Source organism: Myotis davidii, unplaced genomic scaffold (assembly GCF_000327345.1).
Source record: "Myotis davidii unplaced genomic scaffold, ASM32734v1 scaffold4, whole genome shotgun sequence".
In the NCBI taxonomy this organism is placed as follows: Eukaryota; Metazoa; Chordata; class Mammalia; order Chiroptera; family Vespertilionidae; genus Myotis; species Myotis davidii.
This window is the reverse complement of record NW_006294707.1, coordinates 597,980-611,791: the sequence shown is the minus strand read 5'-3', so window position 1 is coordinate 611,791 and position 13,812 is coordinate 597,980. Positions and strand designations below refer to the sequence as shown.

The 13,812-nt window shown below is 49.4% G+C and overlaps 1 protein-coding gene across 1 annotated transcript in view; it reads left to right on the top strand.

Moving 5' to 3' along the window:
• KIFC1 (kinesin family member C1) overlaps positions 1 to 13,484 on the top strand; it is a 25,781-nt gene extending 12,297 nt beyond the window's left edge. Inside the window, exons 2-12 of the mRNA XM_015567463.1 lie at positions 17 to 166; positions 6,033 to 6,170; positions 6,507 to 6,606; positions 7,108 to 7,161; positions 7,265 to 7,315; positions 7,513 to 7,913; positions 8,929 to 9,708; positions 10,313 to 10,603; positions 10,693 to 10,766; positions 10,910 to 10,985; positions 13,284 to 13,484. Coding sequence (XP_015422949.1) covers positions 17 to 166; positions 6,033 to 6,170; positions 6,507 to 6,606; positions 7,108 to 7,161; positions 7,265 to 7,315; positions 7,513 to 7,913; positions 8,929 to 9,708; positions 10,313 to 10,603; positions 10,693 to 10,766; positions 10,910 to 10,985; positions 13,284 to 13,328 — 2,160 coding nt within the window. The 3' untranslated portion in view covers positions 13,329 to 13,484. The remainder of the gene's footprint in view (positions 1 to 16; positions 167 to 6,032; positions 6,171 to 6,506; positions 6,607 to 7,107; positions 7,162 to 7,264; positions 7,316 to 7,512; positions 7,914 to 8,928; positions 9,709 to 10,312; positions 10,604 to 10,692; positions 10,767 to 10,909; positions 10,986 to 13,283) is intronic.
• The last annotated feature ends 328 nt before the right edge of the window (positions 13,485 to 13,812 follow it).

The following is a 13,812-nucleotide window of genomic DNA, read 5'->3' as shown; positions in this document are numbered from 1 at the left end:
GGGGAGCGGGGGTTAGAGACGTGCGGCCGGAAGTGGGACTAACCCGCCGGCCAAACTGGCAGGGGAAGGCGCCGGCCCGACGGGTGTGGCCTCGGGAGGCGGAGGGCGCTGCGATTGGCCCTCGGTTGTGGCGGCGGCGACGATTGGCCCCTGCGTGCGGAGCGAGGTGAGTGTGGCAACAGCCGTTGAAATTCAAAAGTGGCGGGTGTGGCGCCGGCTGGGTGGCTGCCGGAGCGCGGAGCGCCCATGCTCTGCGTCGCGAGCGGGCGAGGGAACGCAGGTCCCGGGAGCCGCGGCGCCCTGTTCCCTTCGTCGCGCCCTCTGGCACGTGTGGCGGGGGCTGGTCCTGGAGCCGCAGGGGAGTAGGGCCGGCGTGGGGCTCCCGCCCGGGGCCGCGGGGCCGCCGGCCGCCCCCGTGCTGACGAGCCCCCGCCCCGGCCTACTTGGAGGACGAAGGTCTGTGCGGCCCCGAGTGATCGGGACGATTTAGGAGAGAAATTGGGCACAGTGAGTACTAAGAGGCAATACTTCTGAAGCGTTTTGCTGCAGGAGGCAGCAGAAAAGGGCGTAGCTGGCAGGAAAAGCAGAGCCAAGAAGCTGTGAGGCCGGAAGAAATAGCAGCGCCTGTTGCCTGCTGATCGGAATGACCCAGGGAGAATAGAAGTTGACGGTGTAGAGGCGACAGGGAGGGAGGGATTGCTGACGGTCGGACTCGGCGAGGGGCTGGGGTCTCGTGCCTTAGGCGCCGAGTAGTGGCTTTAGGAGGTTGGATGAATATCTGATTTCGTTTGTCCGTTTATTTTTTTAATCCTCACCCAAGGATATTTTTTTCATTGATTTTTAGAGAGAGTGGAAGGGAGGGGGAGAGACAGAGAAACATCTGTGTGAGAGCCACATGATTCGTTGCCTCCCACCCCTGATTGAGGATGGGGCCTGCAACCTATGTGGGTGCCTCTGAGTCCTTGGGCCACGTTCTAACCACTGAGCAAACTGCTAGGGCTGAATATCTGTTTTTATAGGTTAAGTGCTCATGCTAATTGTACAAAGTTGAGAGTCGTGTCTAGCTTTATAGATGGGAGAAAAATAAACACTGTACTCTTGGAGTTGTCCTGAACAGAACAAACCTATGAACACATTTTCTGAACCCACACAAATTCCTGGGTGGTAGGCCTTTGGTAGTAGAGAGACTGAAGGGCACTGGTTATAAAAAAAAAAAAATAGCGTTTGACCTTGGAAAATTTAAAGAAATATTTTTTGGGTACATTTCTGCAGGTGACGGGACCCTCCCCCCTTTATGTGTATGTACTAGTAAGCCAATGATTTGGATGTTGTGCAATTTAAGTATTCTCCTACTGATAGACATCTGATTTTATTCCTTTATTTATTTATTTTTAAAATATATTTCATTGATTTTTCACAGAGAGGAAGGGAGAGAGATAGAGTCAGAAACATCGATGAGAGAGAAACATTGACCAGCTGCCTCCTGCACACCTCCCACTGGAGATGTGCCCGCAACCCAGGTACATGCTCTTGACCGGAATCGAACCTGGGACCTTTCAGTCCGCAGGCCGACGCTCTATCCACTGAGCCAAACCGGTTTCGGCTGATTTTATTCCTTTAAAAATGTACTGAGCCATGCTACGTAGCAGACATTGCACTAGATACTCTGGTTATACAGTTGTGAACAAAACAGATGTGTTCATGTGATGCTCACAATCTAATGTAAGGAAAGGCCAATAAACTAAAATGTAAGAAGCCAGGGTATCAGGTGGTTTCAGAGTTTTCTCTATAGTGATGCTCTGCTGTGAATATCGTGAATATATCTATTTGTATCACAGGTAGTTCAAAGTCACTTTGCCAAAGCTGAACTTCCCAAAGTAGTCCTTCAGGTACTCTCAGATCTCTCCGTGTTATTTCTTACAACTGCATGTGAATCTACAATGACTTTATCATGAAAAGTTTAATTAAAAACAAAACCAGCTCTTCCTCCTGTGATCCTGATTAATGGAACCACGGCAGGTATCTTGGAGTCAGCCTGGACTCCTGCATCTCCCTCACTGCCTACCCTCTCTCTCTCTCCCCTAAGGCAGCTCCCAGGTAGATCAATACAGTGGTCCCTCTTATCCAAGATTTTGCTTTCCATGATTTCAGTTACCTGTAGTCCAAAAATATTAAATGGAAAATTCCAGAAACAAATGACTCAAAAGTTTTAAATTGCATGCCATTCTGTCCATACCTATCCTTCTGTCCTGCCTGGAACATGAATCATCCCTTTGTCCAGCATATCCATGCTGTGTAGGCCACCTGTCTGTCACTTAGTAGCCATCTCGGTTATTAGGTCAACTGTCAGGGTATGGCAGTGCTTGTGTTCAAGTTACCCTTATTTTACTTAGTAATGACTCCAAAGCCATTCACAAAATTTTTATTATAGTCCTAGAGGCCCAGTGCATGAATTCATGCATCATTGGGGTCCCTGGGCCTGGCCTGCGGGGTCGGGCTGTAACAGGCTCTCTGACATCCCCTGAAGGGTCCCTGATTGTGAGAAGGCGGAGGCCAGGCCCATGGACCCCACTGGTGCACCATCGGGGCGGGGGAGAGACGCAGGAGATGGGCCAGCCAGGAAGGGACTATGGGAGGGCTCCAGGGCATGTCCAACCCCTATTGGCTGGACCCCAGCAGCAAGCTAACCTTCCGGTGGGAGCATCTGCTCCCTGGTGGTCAGTGCACGTCATAGTGACTGGTTGAGCGGCCTTAGCTTATCATTAGCATATTATGCTTTGATTGGTTGAATGGCCTACCGATCGGTCAACCAGACACTGAGCATATTAGGCTTTTATTATATAGGATGTTGTTAAAATTGCCCTGCTTCCTAGTTATAGTTATTAATCTCTAAATTTTATCATAGGTATATGTGTGTGTATAGGAAAAACCATAGTATATATAGGATGCAGTACTGTCTGAGGTTTCAGGCACCCACTGGAGATCCTGGAAAGTATCTCCTGCAGATAACGGGCCAGGGAACTACTGTGCTTGGCTTCATGTAATGCAGCTCCTCATTGGCCTTCTCTCAGATGGATTTCTACTTAGCATAGACCAAGCATGTCAAACTTGCACCTGGCAGGCCGCATTTGACACACTTGACTTAGACTCTTAGAGGGCCCCTCTCTACTGAGTTCCTTGAGAATTAAGCTCTAATGCCCTAAGGCAGTGGTCGGCAAACTCATTAGTCAACAGAGCCAAATATCAACAGCTCAACAATTGAAATTTCTTTTGAGAGCCAAATTTTTTAAACTTAAACTATATAGGTAGGTACATTGTTATTAACTAAATTAGGGTACTCCTAAGGCTTAGGAAGAGCCACACTCAAGGGGCCAAAGAGCCGCATGTGGCTCGCGAGCTGCAGTTTGCCGACCACGGCCCTAAGACATCCTTTGTATCTAATGAATTAACTTCTCTTTCAAGCAACGAAAATCTTCAGAGCTGTATACATTCTTGGGAGAACAGAAAATAGATCGTCTTCTGTGGAGCTCAGTTCTCTTGTGGTGCCCCAGTTTGGAAAGGCTGCCTTAGAAAATAAGCGCTGGGAAGCAGAGACTTCATGTTCATTACTTGCCAGCAGAGACTTCATGTTCATTACTTGCCAGTACCTAGAACAGCGCCTGTTACAGAGCAGTCTGTCAACAGTTCCTAGTGCAAAAATCCTTGTTGGGCCCTGGCTGGTTTGGCTCAGTGGATGGAGCGTTGGCCTGGGGACTGAAGGGTCCCGGGTTCGATTCCGGTCAAGGGCACATGCCTGGGCTGCGAGCTCGATTCCCAGTGGGGGGCATGTAGGAGGCAGCTGATCAATGATACTCTCTCATCGATGTTTCTGACTCTCCCTCTCCCTTCCTCTCTGAAATCAATAAAAATACATATGTTTTAAAAAATCTTCGTTGAATGGGTGAATGAAGGAATGATGCAGTGTCTGCCCCTGATACCTCTCATCTTCTAGTTCTATTCATTTTTCACTTTGCTCATAGTTCACTTTTTACATACAAATCTAGTCATATTATTCTCCTGACTAAAAGTCAGCAGGGTCCCTCTTGCCGTCAGTAAACTCCAGGCTCTATCATGGCATACCAACCACCACAGTCTTTTCTCTTCTGCCTCTTTTCTCATCTCCCCACTTTCTATGCAAGTTCCTCTGTTCAGCTTAACAGAACAGTGTGTCACTGCTGAATGCATTCTTCCTTGCTTTTAGCCTGGAATGCTCTTGGCCAAAACCCATCAAGCCAACTCTTTCTCATCCTCAAGGCTCTGCCCAAAAATACTTTTTAGAAGTGTTCTCTGACACATTTACATTAAATGCCCACCCCCCTTCTCTGGGATCCTTTTATGATAGCACTAAGTAAAGTTTTAGTCGTCTCGAATGCTTCCCTTCCCTTCCGACTGTCCCATGAGCATCTTGAGGGCACAGACCATAGCTATTACTCCAGAATCTAGATCATTTCCTGGCATTTAGTAAACATTGAATGATTGAAGTAAACTGAAGGGAAGAGAGAGACTGGCCTTGGAATTAAGTTACCTCTAGTGAAAATCAAAAGTTGATCTAGCCGAAACCGGTTTGGCTCAGTGGATAGAGCGTCGGCCTGCGGACTGAGAGGTCCCAGGTTCGATTCCGGTCAAGGGCATGTACCTTGGTTGCGGGCACATCCCCAGTGGGGAGTGTGCAGGAGGCAGCTGGTCGATGTTTCTCTCTCATCGATGTTTCTAGTTCTCTATCTCTCTCCTTTCCTCTCTGTAAAAACTCAATAAAATATATTAAAAAAAAAAAAAAGTTGATCTATACACAGTGCCCTCCTGGTGGTGGGATAGGAGTAGGGTGATGAATTGTCCCTGTTTGGATGGGAATGACCTAATTTTAGCACTGAAATTCCCATGTCCTCTAAGAAACCCCTCAGTTCTAGTCAAACCAGAATGGCTGGTAACCATGTGGTGAACATAATCCCCAGGCCCTGAATTGTGCTGCTTAAAGGAGGGGTTCTTTCTATCCCATTGCCCCACCTCATGCCTCTATACTTCGGTGGTCTCCAAACTGGCCAAGCTACTTGCTGGTCTTCCCTGTGCAAGTTGGCCTACTTACAACTCATTCTTATTCTTTACAATAAGCTCGTTTGCATAGTTTTCAGATGCTTAATCAGAAAGTGTGTCTGCAGGGCTAAAGCCTAAACTCCTTAGCTTGGCATCAAAGCCCTACAAGGCAGTGTTTGCCTAATGGTTAAAACATGGCCTTCAGAACAGACTGTCTACATTCTAACCCTGGCTCTGCCTTTTATTGGCTGATGACAAGCTATTTTACATCAGTACCACCTCTGGGCTGCTCTGAGGATTAAGTTGATACAAATATAGCATTTAAAACAGTTCCTAATAAATGTTACCTGCTCCTCCAACCCAGTTTGCAACTTTATCTATCTTCTACTCTCTCCCTTACTTACTATTCTCAGCTCTAGCTAAAAGAGTGTGTTGGTTTCACAGTCATGCCATGTGTGTGTTTGTTTTTGCCTTCTAAAAGAAGTGTCCATTTCTCTCTGCTTATATAAGTACTACTTAGTTAGCTGAAGTCCAAAGTCCGCCCAGCGTCTCCCTTAAAGATTGCGCCCACTTCTCCATGCTTTTTATTATTATTATTATTATTATTATTGATTTCAGAGAGGAAGGGAGAGGGAGAGAGAGATAGAAACATCAATGAAGAGAGTCATTGATTGGCTGCTTCCTGCACGCCCCCTACTGGGGATCAAACCTGCAACCGGGCAAGTGCCCTTGACCAAAATCGAACCCGGGACCATTCAGTCTGCAGACCAATGTTCTTTCCACTGAGCCATACCAGGTAGGGCCTCCATGCTTTTTGGCTGCCATATAGTCTGTGGCACAAGAGGTACAAAGTTATTGCTGCTGGTGGTGATGTTGAGGACTAGGCTGGGGGGCCAAAAAGCAGAGGTCTTTGAACGTTTGGGTTCTAGGGTGATGTCTGAAGTGTTTCTTTTTCCCAGCAGAGGTCCCCTTTGTTGGAAGTGAAGGGTAACTTAGAGTTGAAGAGACCCCTGGTCAAGGCCCCTTCCCGGCTGCCTCTCGCAGGAAGCAGGTTTAAGAGGGGGCGTGACCAGATGGAGGATGTCTTGGAGCCAGAAAAGGTGAGCTGGGTTTAGAAAGCTGTGTGTGTGTGTGTGTGTGTGTGTGTGTGTGTGTGTGTGTGTGAGAGAGAGAGAGAGAGAGAGAGAGAGAGAGAGAGCGAGAAACAGAGAAACATTGATGTGAGAGAGTGAATAAAGCTGTGTGTGTGTGTGTGTGTGTGTGTGTGTGTGTGTGTGTGTGAGAGAGAGAGAGAGAGAGAGAATGTAAACCCATCAGGGAGGGTAGTGTGTGTGTGTGTGTGTGTGTGTGTGTGTGTGTGTGTGAGAGAGAGAGAGAGAGAGAATGTAAACCCATCAGGGAGGGTAACTGTGGACCCTGTCATTGTCTCTCCCTAGAAAAGGACACGAGGCCTGGGCACAGCGACCAAGTTTGCCACATCCCACCACAGAGCTCCAGTCATCGCCACAGTGCCCCAGACACAAGGCCACACCGCAGGTGGGCTCTGGGGTGGACAGATCAGTGCTCTCCAACTCCTTTTCTTTTCATTTTAGCATAGTTTGAACAGGGAATATGCTTCACTTGTTCCAAAATTTCAAAGGCACAAAAGGTGTTATACTTCTGAAAAGTCTCCCTCTTACCTCTGTCCCCCAGCCACCCACTTCCCCCCTAGGGACCACTGTGTGTTCTTCAGGGCTATTCTATGGGTAGTCAAGCAAATACATGTTCCCTAACATCTTTTTACATAGATGTAGCACACTTTTCACATGGTTCTGCCCCTGCTCTCTGTGCGTCTCCTGGTCCAGCTTGTTTCTTAGCGTGCTCAGTAATTTCTGGTCCTGGGAAAGGATATCTTTAGGAGTTGGCCAGACCTAGCGGAAGAGGAAAGTTTTCTAATTTCTAATCCTCAGTAAAAACAACTGCTCTGCCCGCCGCCCAGCCAGAGTACATGCCACCCTGAGAGTGATAGCTCTTTTCCTCTGTCCCGTTTCCTGACAGCTCCAAAAGTTCCCAAGAAGACAGGCCCGCGATGTGCCACAGCCGTTGCCACAGGTGATTAGCCCTTAAGAGCCCCATGGGCTGAGCAGGGGTTGGGGTCCATGTAAAGGGAGAGGTGGAAGTTCACTGTGCTGATGTCGCCTCCCCAATTCTCTAGTGCTGAAGACTCAGAAGGCGGGCCCCGCTGTTCCTGCCCAGAAGCCTGACAGTAGGTGGCAAACATGACTGCCTGTGAGAGGCTGGGATAGGGAAGGGGAGGTGGTGAGTACCCAGAAGAATCCTTCTGTCTCTTCCCTGTCTGGAGGAGAAGGAGATGTAGCATCAGGAGTGGAGGCCCTAAAGGTTAAGAGGAAGGAGAGATAGGGAACCAAGACTTGACCTTGGTCCTTTCTGTGCCCATCTTAGCAGCAGCTGCCCCTCCTAAGCTGGGCGGGAAGAAACCCGGCAAACGTCCAGCCTGGGACTTAAAGGGTCAGTTATGTGACCGAAATGAAGAGCTGAAATTCTACCGTGAGAGGACTCAGACTTTGGACCAGGAGAACCAACAGCTGCGGGACCAGCTCAGGGAGGCCCAGCAGCAAGCCACGGCCCTGGGGGCAGAACGCAAGACACTAGAAGGGGAGTTGGCCAGGGTACGGGCCCAGGCCGAGCAGGGCCAACAGGAGCTGGGGCACCTGAGCGCCCGTGTCCTGGAGCTGGAACATCCGCTGGGCACACAGGAGGGCTTGGTGCAAGAGCTCCAGAAAGAACAGTTGGGATTGCAGGCGGAGCGGAGGGAACTGGCTACCCGGCTGGAGGAGCAGGAGGTAAGGACCAGCTTCTCACCAAATGCTGCTCCTGCTTTCCAGGTTTGGGCTTAGAATCCCTGACCACCTCTGTCCAGCAGTGTACCTATATCCTCTACCCTTCTTTAAAAAAAAAAAAAGATTGTTTTTTTCCTCCCAAAGATTTTTTTATTGATTTTTTTTTTTTTTAGAGAGAGAGGAAGGGAGAGGGAGAGAGAGAAACATCTATTGATTGCCTCCTGCGTGCCCCCTACTGGGGATCAAGCCCACAACCCTGGCATGTGCCCTGACTGGGAATGGAACCAGCAAGCTTTCGCAAGGAACGATGCCCAACTCACTGAGCCACACCAGCCAGGGCTGTCCTCTACCCTTCTTTACCCCTCTGCTTTCTTTCTTTTTTTTTTCTTTATTGATTAAGGTATTACATATATGTCCTTATCCCCCTATTGCCCCCCACTCCTACCCCACTCATGTCCTCACCCCCCTGTTGTATGTGTCCGTCCATTGGTTAGGCTTATATGCATGCATCAAGTCCTTTGGTTGATCTCTCCCCCTTACCCCCATCCTGTTTTCATAGCTCCTCCAATCTATGTCTCCCCTATTCCTCCATCGCGTTTCTTTCTGTATCTTTCCTCATCAAAAATCCCCATGCATTTTTCTCCCTCTTCACATGTCCATTTACTGCTTGGTGAGCACCCACTAGATTGAATAACTTGCAGTCTCTTAAATGACTCCATTCTCGCTCCGGGGATTTGGCATCTGCACGTCCCTCTTTGTGGGATGCTCTTTCTGTATTCTCGCCTTCCCCTGGCTCACTCCTATCCTTTTGGGTGTCGGCCTTGACATCATCTTCCTGTGCCTCTTCTGGATGTGCCCATTGCCTCCTGTTCCCCTACCGTGATTCCCATTGCTTATCTCCTTCTTTACCAGACTGAGAAGTCATTGGAGGCAGGGGCCACCCCACCTCCACTCCCACCCTATCATGACTTGGTCTGATTCTTGCGTTATCTTGTCCTCTCTGTTTTGTTCTGGGCAGAGGAGGCTTCAGGCATCAGAAGCAGCCCTGTCAGGTAGCCAAGCGGAGGTGGCATCTCTGCGCCAAGAGGCTGCAGCCCAGGCGACCTTACTGGCTGAGCGAGAAGAACGTCTCCATGGGCTAGAGATGGAGCGCCGGCGACTACACAACCAGCTACAGGAGCTCAAAGGCAACATCCGTGTGTTCTGTCGGGTCCGCCCTGTCCTTCCAGGGGAGCCCACCCCACCCCCTGGCTTCCTCCTGTTTCCCTCAGGCCCTGCTGGGCCCTCTGATCCTCCAACCCACCTCAGCCTTCTCCGGTGTGATGAGCGGCGTGGGACCCTGAGTGGGGTGCCAGCCCCCCCGACTCGCCATGACTTCTCCTTTGACCGGGTATTCCCGCCAGGGAGTGGACAGGACGAAGTGTTTGAGGAGATTGCCATGCTTGTCCAGTCAGCCCTGGATGGCTACCCAGTATGCATCTTTGCCTACGGCCAAACAGGAAGCGGCAAGACATTCACAATGGAGGGTGGGCCTGGGGGAGACCCCCAGGTGGAGGGGCTAATTCCTAGGGCCCTGCGGCACCTGTTCTCTGTAGCCCAAGAGCTGAGCGGCCAGGGCTGGACCTATAGCTTTGTGGCAAGCTACGTAGAGATCTACAATGAGACTGTCCGAGACCTCCTGGCCACCGGGACCCGGAAGGGCCAGGGGGGTGAGTGCGAGATTCGCCGGGCAGGGCCAGGGAGTGAGGAGCTTACTGTCACCAATGCCCGCTATGTTCCTGTCTCCTGTGAGAAAGAGGTAAGCACTGATGGCACTGTGGCTGGAAAATGGGGAGGAGTGGATGGCGACGTGAGATGGAGGTGGACGAAGGGAAGGGAAGGGAAGGTGTGAGGATCAGTTGCCTATTCACTGTGGGCTGGGGACTGGGGTGGATCTGCCTTCATAACTGCGGAGCAGGGAGGAGAGAGGCCCTTGCTGAAGCAGGGCTGTCGCTGGCCCCCTGCCCACTGCCTCTCACCTCACTTCTTATTGCTCTCCTTGCTCACTATGCTGGAGCCATGTTCTAGCTCATTCCTGAGCCCACGAGTCACACTGATCCCATCAGGGTCGTGGTGCTCGCTGCGTCCTTTTGCCTCTGGAATGGCGTGCCCCCTCACTGCCTGAAGATCCCGCCATCCTGTCTAAAGTTGCAGTCCTCACTTCACTCTTACACACTCCTTATTTTTCTGTTTCATTTTACTCCTTCCTACTCTCAGACATGTTGTGTATTTTACTTATTTGTCTCTTCGCTGGCTAGAAAGAAAGCTCCCGGAGGGCAGGTGCTGACTCATGTTCATTGCCATTGCTGACATCGCTCCGTACTGACTTCCTGCCTGCTGTTGCCCCTGCTCTTCCCTCCCAGGTGGAGACTCTGCTTCTTCTGGCCCGCCAGAACCGGGCTGTAGCCCGCACAGCCCAGAATGAGCGGTCATCACGCAGCCATAGTGTGTTCCAGCTGCAGATCTCTGGGGAGCATGCGGGGCGAGGCCTACAGTGTGCGGCCCCCCTCAATCTTGTGGACCTGGCTGGGAGCGAGCGGCTAGACCCTGGCTTAGCCCTCGGTCCTGGGGAGCGGGAACGCCTTCGGGAAACACAGGCCATTAACAGCAGCCTGTCCACGCTGGGGCTCGTCATCATGGCTTTGAGCAACAAGGTGGGAATGGGGTAGGGGCAGGTGGGACCTGGGGCTGACTGTGCTGAACCCTGTCCAGTCCTAATCACTGGTCCCCCTCAACCTCCTAGGAGTCCCATGTACCGTACCGGAACAGCAAGCTCACCTACCTGCTGCAGAACTCTCTCGGGGGCAGCGCTAAGATGTGAGTGAAGGGGCAGGTGGGAGGGGTGGTGTGGGGACTGTAATGCTGGGGTCAGGTGGGAAAGGGGAAACCGTAGAGACCTGGTCCAGGCTCCACACGGCCACTAATGCTGGGGTTTGGACCCCCATCTCCTCTCTCCACAGGCTCATGTTTGTGAACATTTCTCCACTAGAAGAGAACGTCTCCGAGTCCCTCAACTCCCTCCGCTTTGCCTCTAAGGTGTGGTTACCACCAAGCCCAGGCCTTGTCAGGACCCCTGGGTGACTGTGGGTTTCTGCAGCTGCACCCCTTCTATCCTTAGGCCAGGGCACATTCATCCAGAAAGGACTTATAATGGCTAGTCATCTGCAGCTCACACCCATCTAGATAGATTTTTAACTATTGGCTTTTGGGGATTTTTAATTAAGCTTTTAAAAATAGGTAAACTGCATAGGAAGCTATACACTACCCCCATCCACCTTATTTTCCCCACCTGTCATTTTTAGTATCTATCATTTTACTTATTCTAATGTCCCTCCTCCTTATATAAAAGACTTCTCTCCCTCTCTCTCTTATATGTTATTCTGCATTTTGTTTTGCTTAACAAGACAGCCTCAAGATTACTCCCCACCAGCACACAGAGATCATCCCATTGTTTTCACACCTGCCTAGGAACTGTGTAGAAGGACTAAAGTTTATCCACCAGTTCCCTCTACTGGGCACTTGGACTGTTTCCCACACTTTATTACAAACAAGGCCATGTTGACTAGTCTTGTATGTATGTCATTTCCTATTTGTTTAATTACATCTAACTAGGGAAGGATGCCTTGAAATGTGATTGCTGGATCAAAAGAGACCCAGAGGTTTTTCAGACCATTCCAAATAGTGTGAGTTCAGGCTCCGAACCACACGAGGGTCAGCTGTGGCCATGGCCATGAATTCTCTAGGACAGTGGCCGCCAACCTTTCAGACCTCATGGACTACCAGTGGCCCGTGGACCACCAGTTGGTGACTGCTGCTCTAGGACACTTGTACTCCCTCCACTAGAATTAAGTCAGAAAGTGTTTTTACTGCCTGCCTCTGAAGGGTCATTTCTTTGCTCCGGTCACTCATTTTCCTGAGGCTGTAGCCCAGCGATGGATTCTGGCTTTTTTCAGGGTCTCTGGTCAGGTGTGCCCTCCTGCTCCACTGGGGCTTCAGCCTTTCTTGCTGCCATGGAAGTAGTCAGCCACCTAGGCACCCTTACCTGGTCTTTTGCTTTGATCAGTATTTCCCTTGCTACCTGGCAATTGAGTTAAAGTTGTATCAACATCATTAACACCAGACAAGATAAATATTTAATATCCTCCAATACCCAGCTTATATATATTACGTTTACCTGATTATCTCAGAAATGTCTTTTATACATTAGGCTTGTTCTGATCAGGATTAAAGCAAGGGCCACTCAGATAATTTAGCTGAAATGATCTCTTAACTCTCTCTTTAACCTATATTAACCCCATCCCCTTTGATGGTATTTATTTGTTGAAGAAATAGGGTCATTTGTCCTACAGAATAACCATATTCTGGATTTTAGCTGATTGTTTCCTCTCTCCTCCATAATTTTTGTTGTGGGTTTAAATTTCTTAGCAAGTAAACTTCCATGAAGTGGTACACTTTCTATCAAATCATATCAGGAAGCATCCAATATCTAGTTGTTCCACTTTTAATGATACAAATATTGATCATTGGATTTGGGTGTTGTCAGCCTGATCTATCCAGTAAGAACTCCGATCGACTTTTTCACCTAGTGATTTTATCAAGCAGGGATCACACCCAGGTCTTATTAGGTAATGTTAAAATGGCGAATTTTCTCAGTTCTACATTTATTAGTCCAGATTCTTCTATAAAATACTTCCCATCTATTTGGTTACTCTGAAATTCAGTCCATGTAGGAAAGGCAGAATAAATGCAGGAGTCTTTATCAATTTTCAGTTTTATAAATTGATACCCAGGCAACTTCTAAAGGTGACCAGTGAGTTTTTGTCAGGAGTTATCATTGTACAGATGCTTATGTATTTGCTATGTGTCCTTTGCAGGTGTCATTCTTCCTGATGTGCAAATTATACATCTTTGTCCATTGTGTGCTACTTCACTTTGGCTATGTCCTTTAAACAGGTCCCCAGTAGTCTTTATTCCAGGTTCATCTTGTACATTTCCTGCTCTAGTCTTGAAATCATTGATTTTCCTTGGTCCCTAAATGTTATTGTTCTATTTAGCTTATTAAACATTAGTGGTGGGAGGGCTAGAAATGAAAGCTCCTCCCGTCTCTGCTCCTGTACGGGACCTGCATCTGTTCTAGGCCTTTTCACCTCTTCCAGTCCCAGGAGGCCTAGTGAACTGACCATAACTGAGGCCAGCGTGAACCTGTCCTCAGAGCCTTACTTCAGTGTTCTCTGAGGGCAGCCCTAATATTTGGGTTGAGGAATGACCTTCGGAAACCGAGTCTCTTGGTTGCTCTGAAAACTTTTGTATTCTATCTATCCCCTCTGCCCACAGGTGAACCAGTGTGTTATTGGTACTGCCCAGGCCAATAGGAAATGAAGATAAATCCAGATCTTCCAGGGGTGGAAGTAGGGCCGAGAGATGCTTTATTGGGGTAGGGGTGGTGCCCTGTTACCCGGGCCTATCAAATAAAGAAAAGCTTTCTGTGTGTGTTTTTTTTTCCCTTAAATAAAGGTTTTGTTAGCAGTTGCCCAAGAAGGGTATTTTTCTTATCTGTAAAAATGGGAACTGTGGATCTGTCCACTCTACCCAGCATCTGTGCGTTTTGCAGGGCGAGAGCCGCCTCTTTTCTCCTTAAGCCGTACCTTGGGTTCTGGGTGGCTTTCAGCTCCCATACCCTCCCCCCTGTCCACACCTGGAGGTGCGCCCACTAGCCATCCACAGGCCTCCCTGAGGGGTGGGAACAGGGACCCAAGGACGGGCTGGCGCACTCTCCCACTAACCGCTGGCTCTTTCCTCCCGCCCTTTCCCGGTCCGCCCGTTCGAACGGCCAGGGCTGGCCCTGCCCCGCTGCCCATTGGCC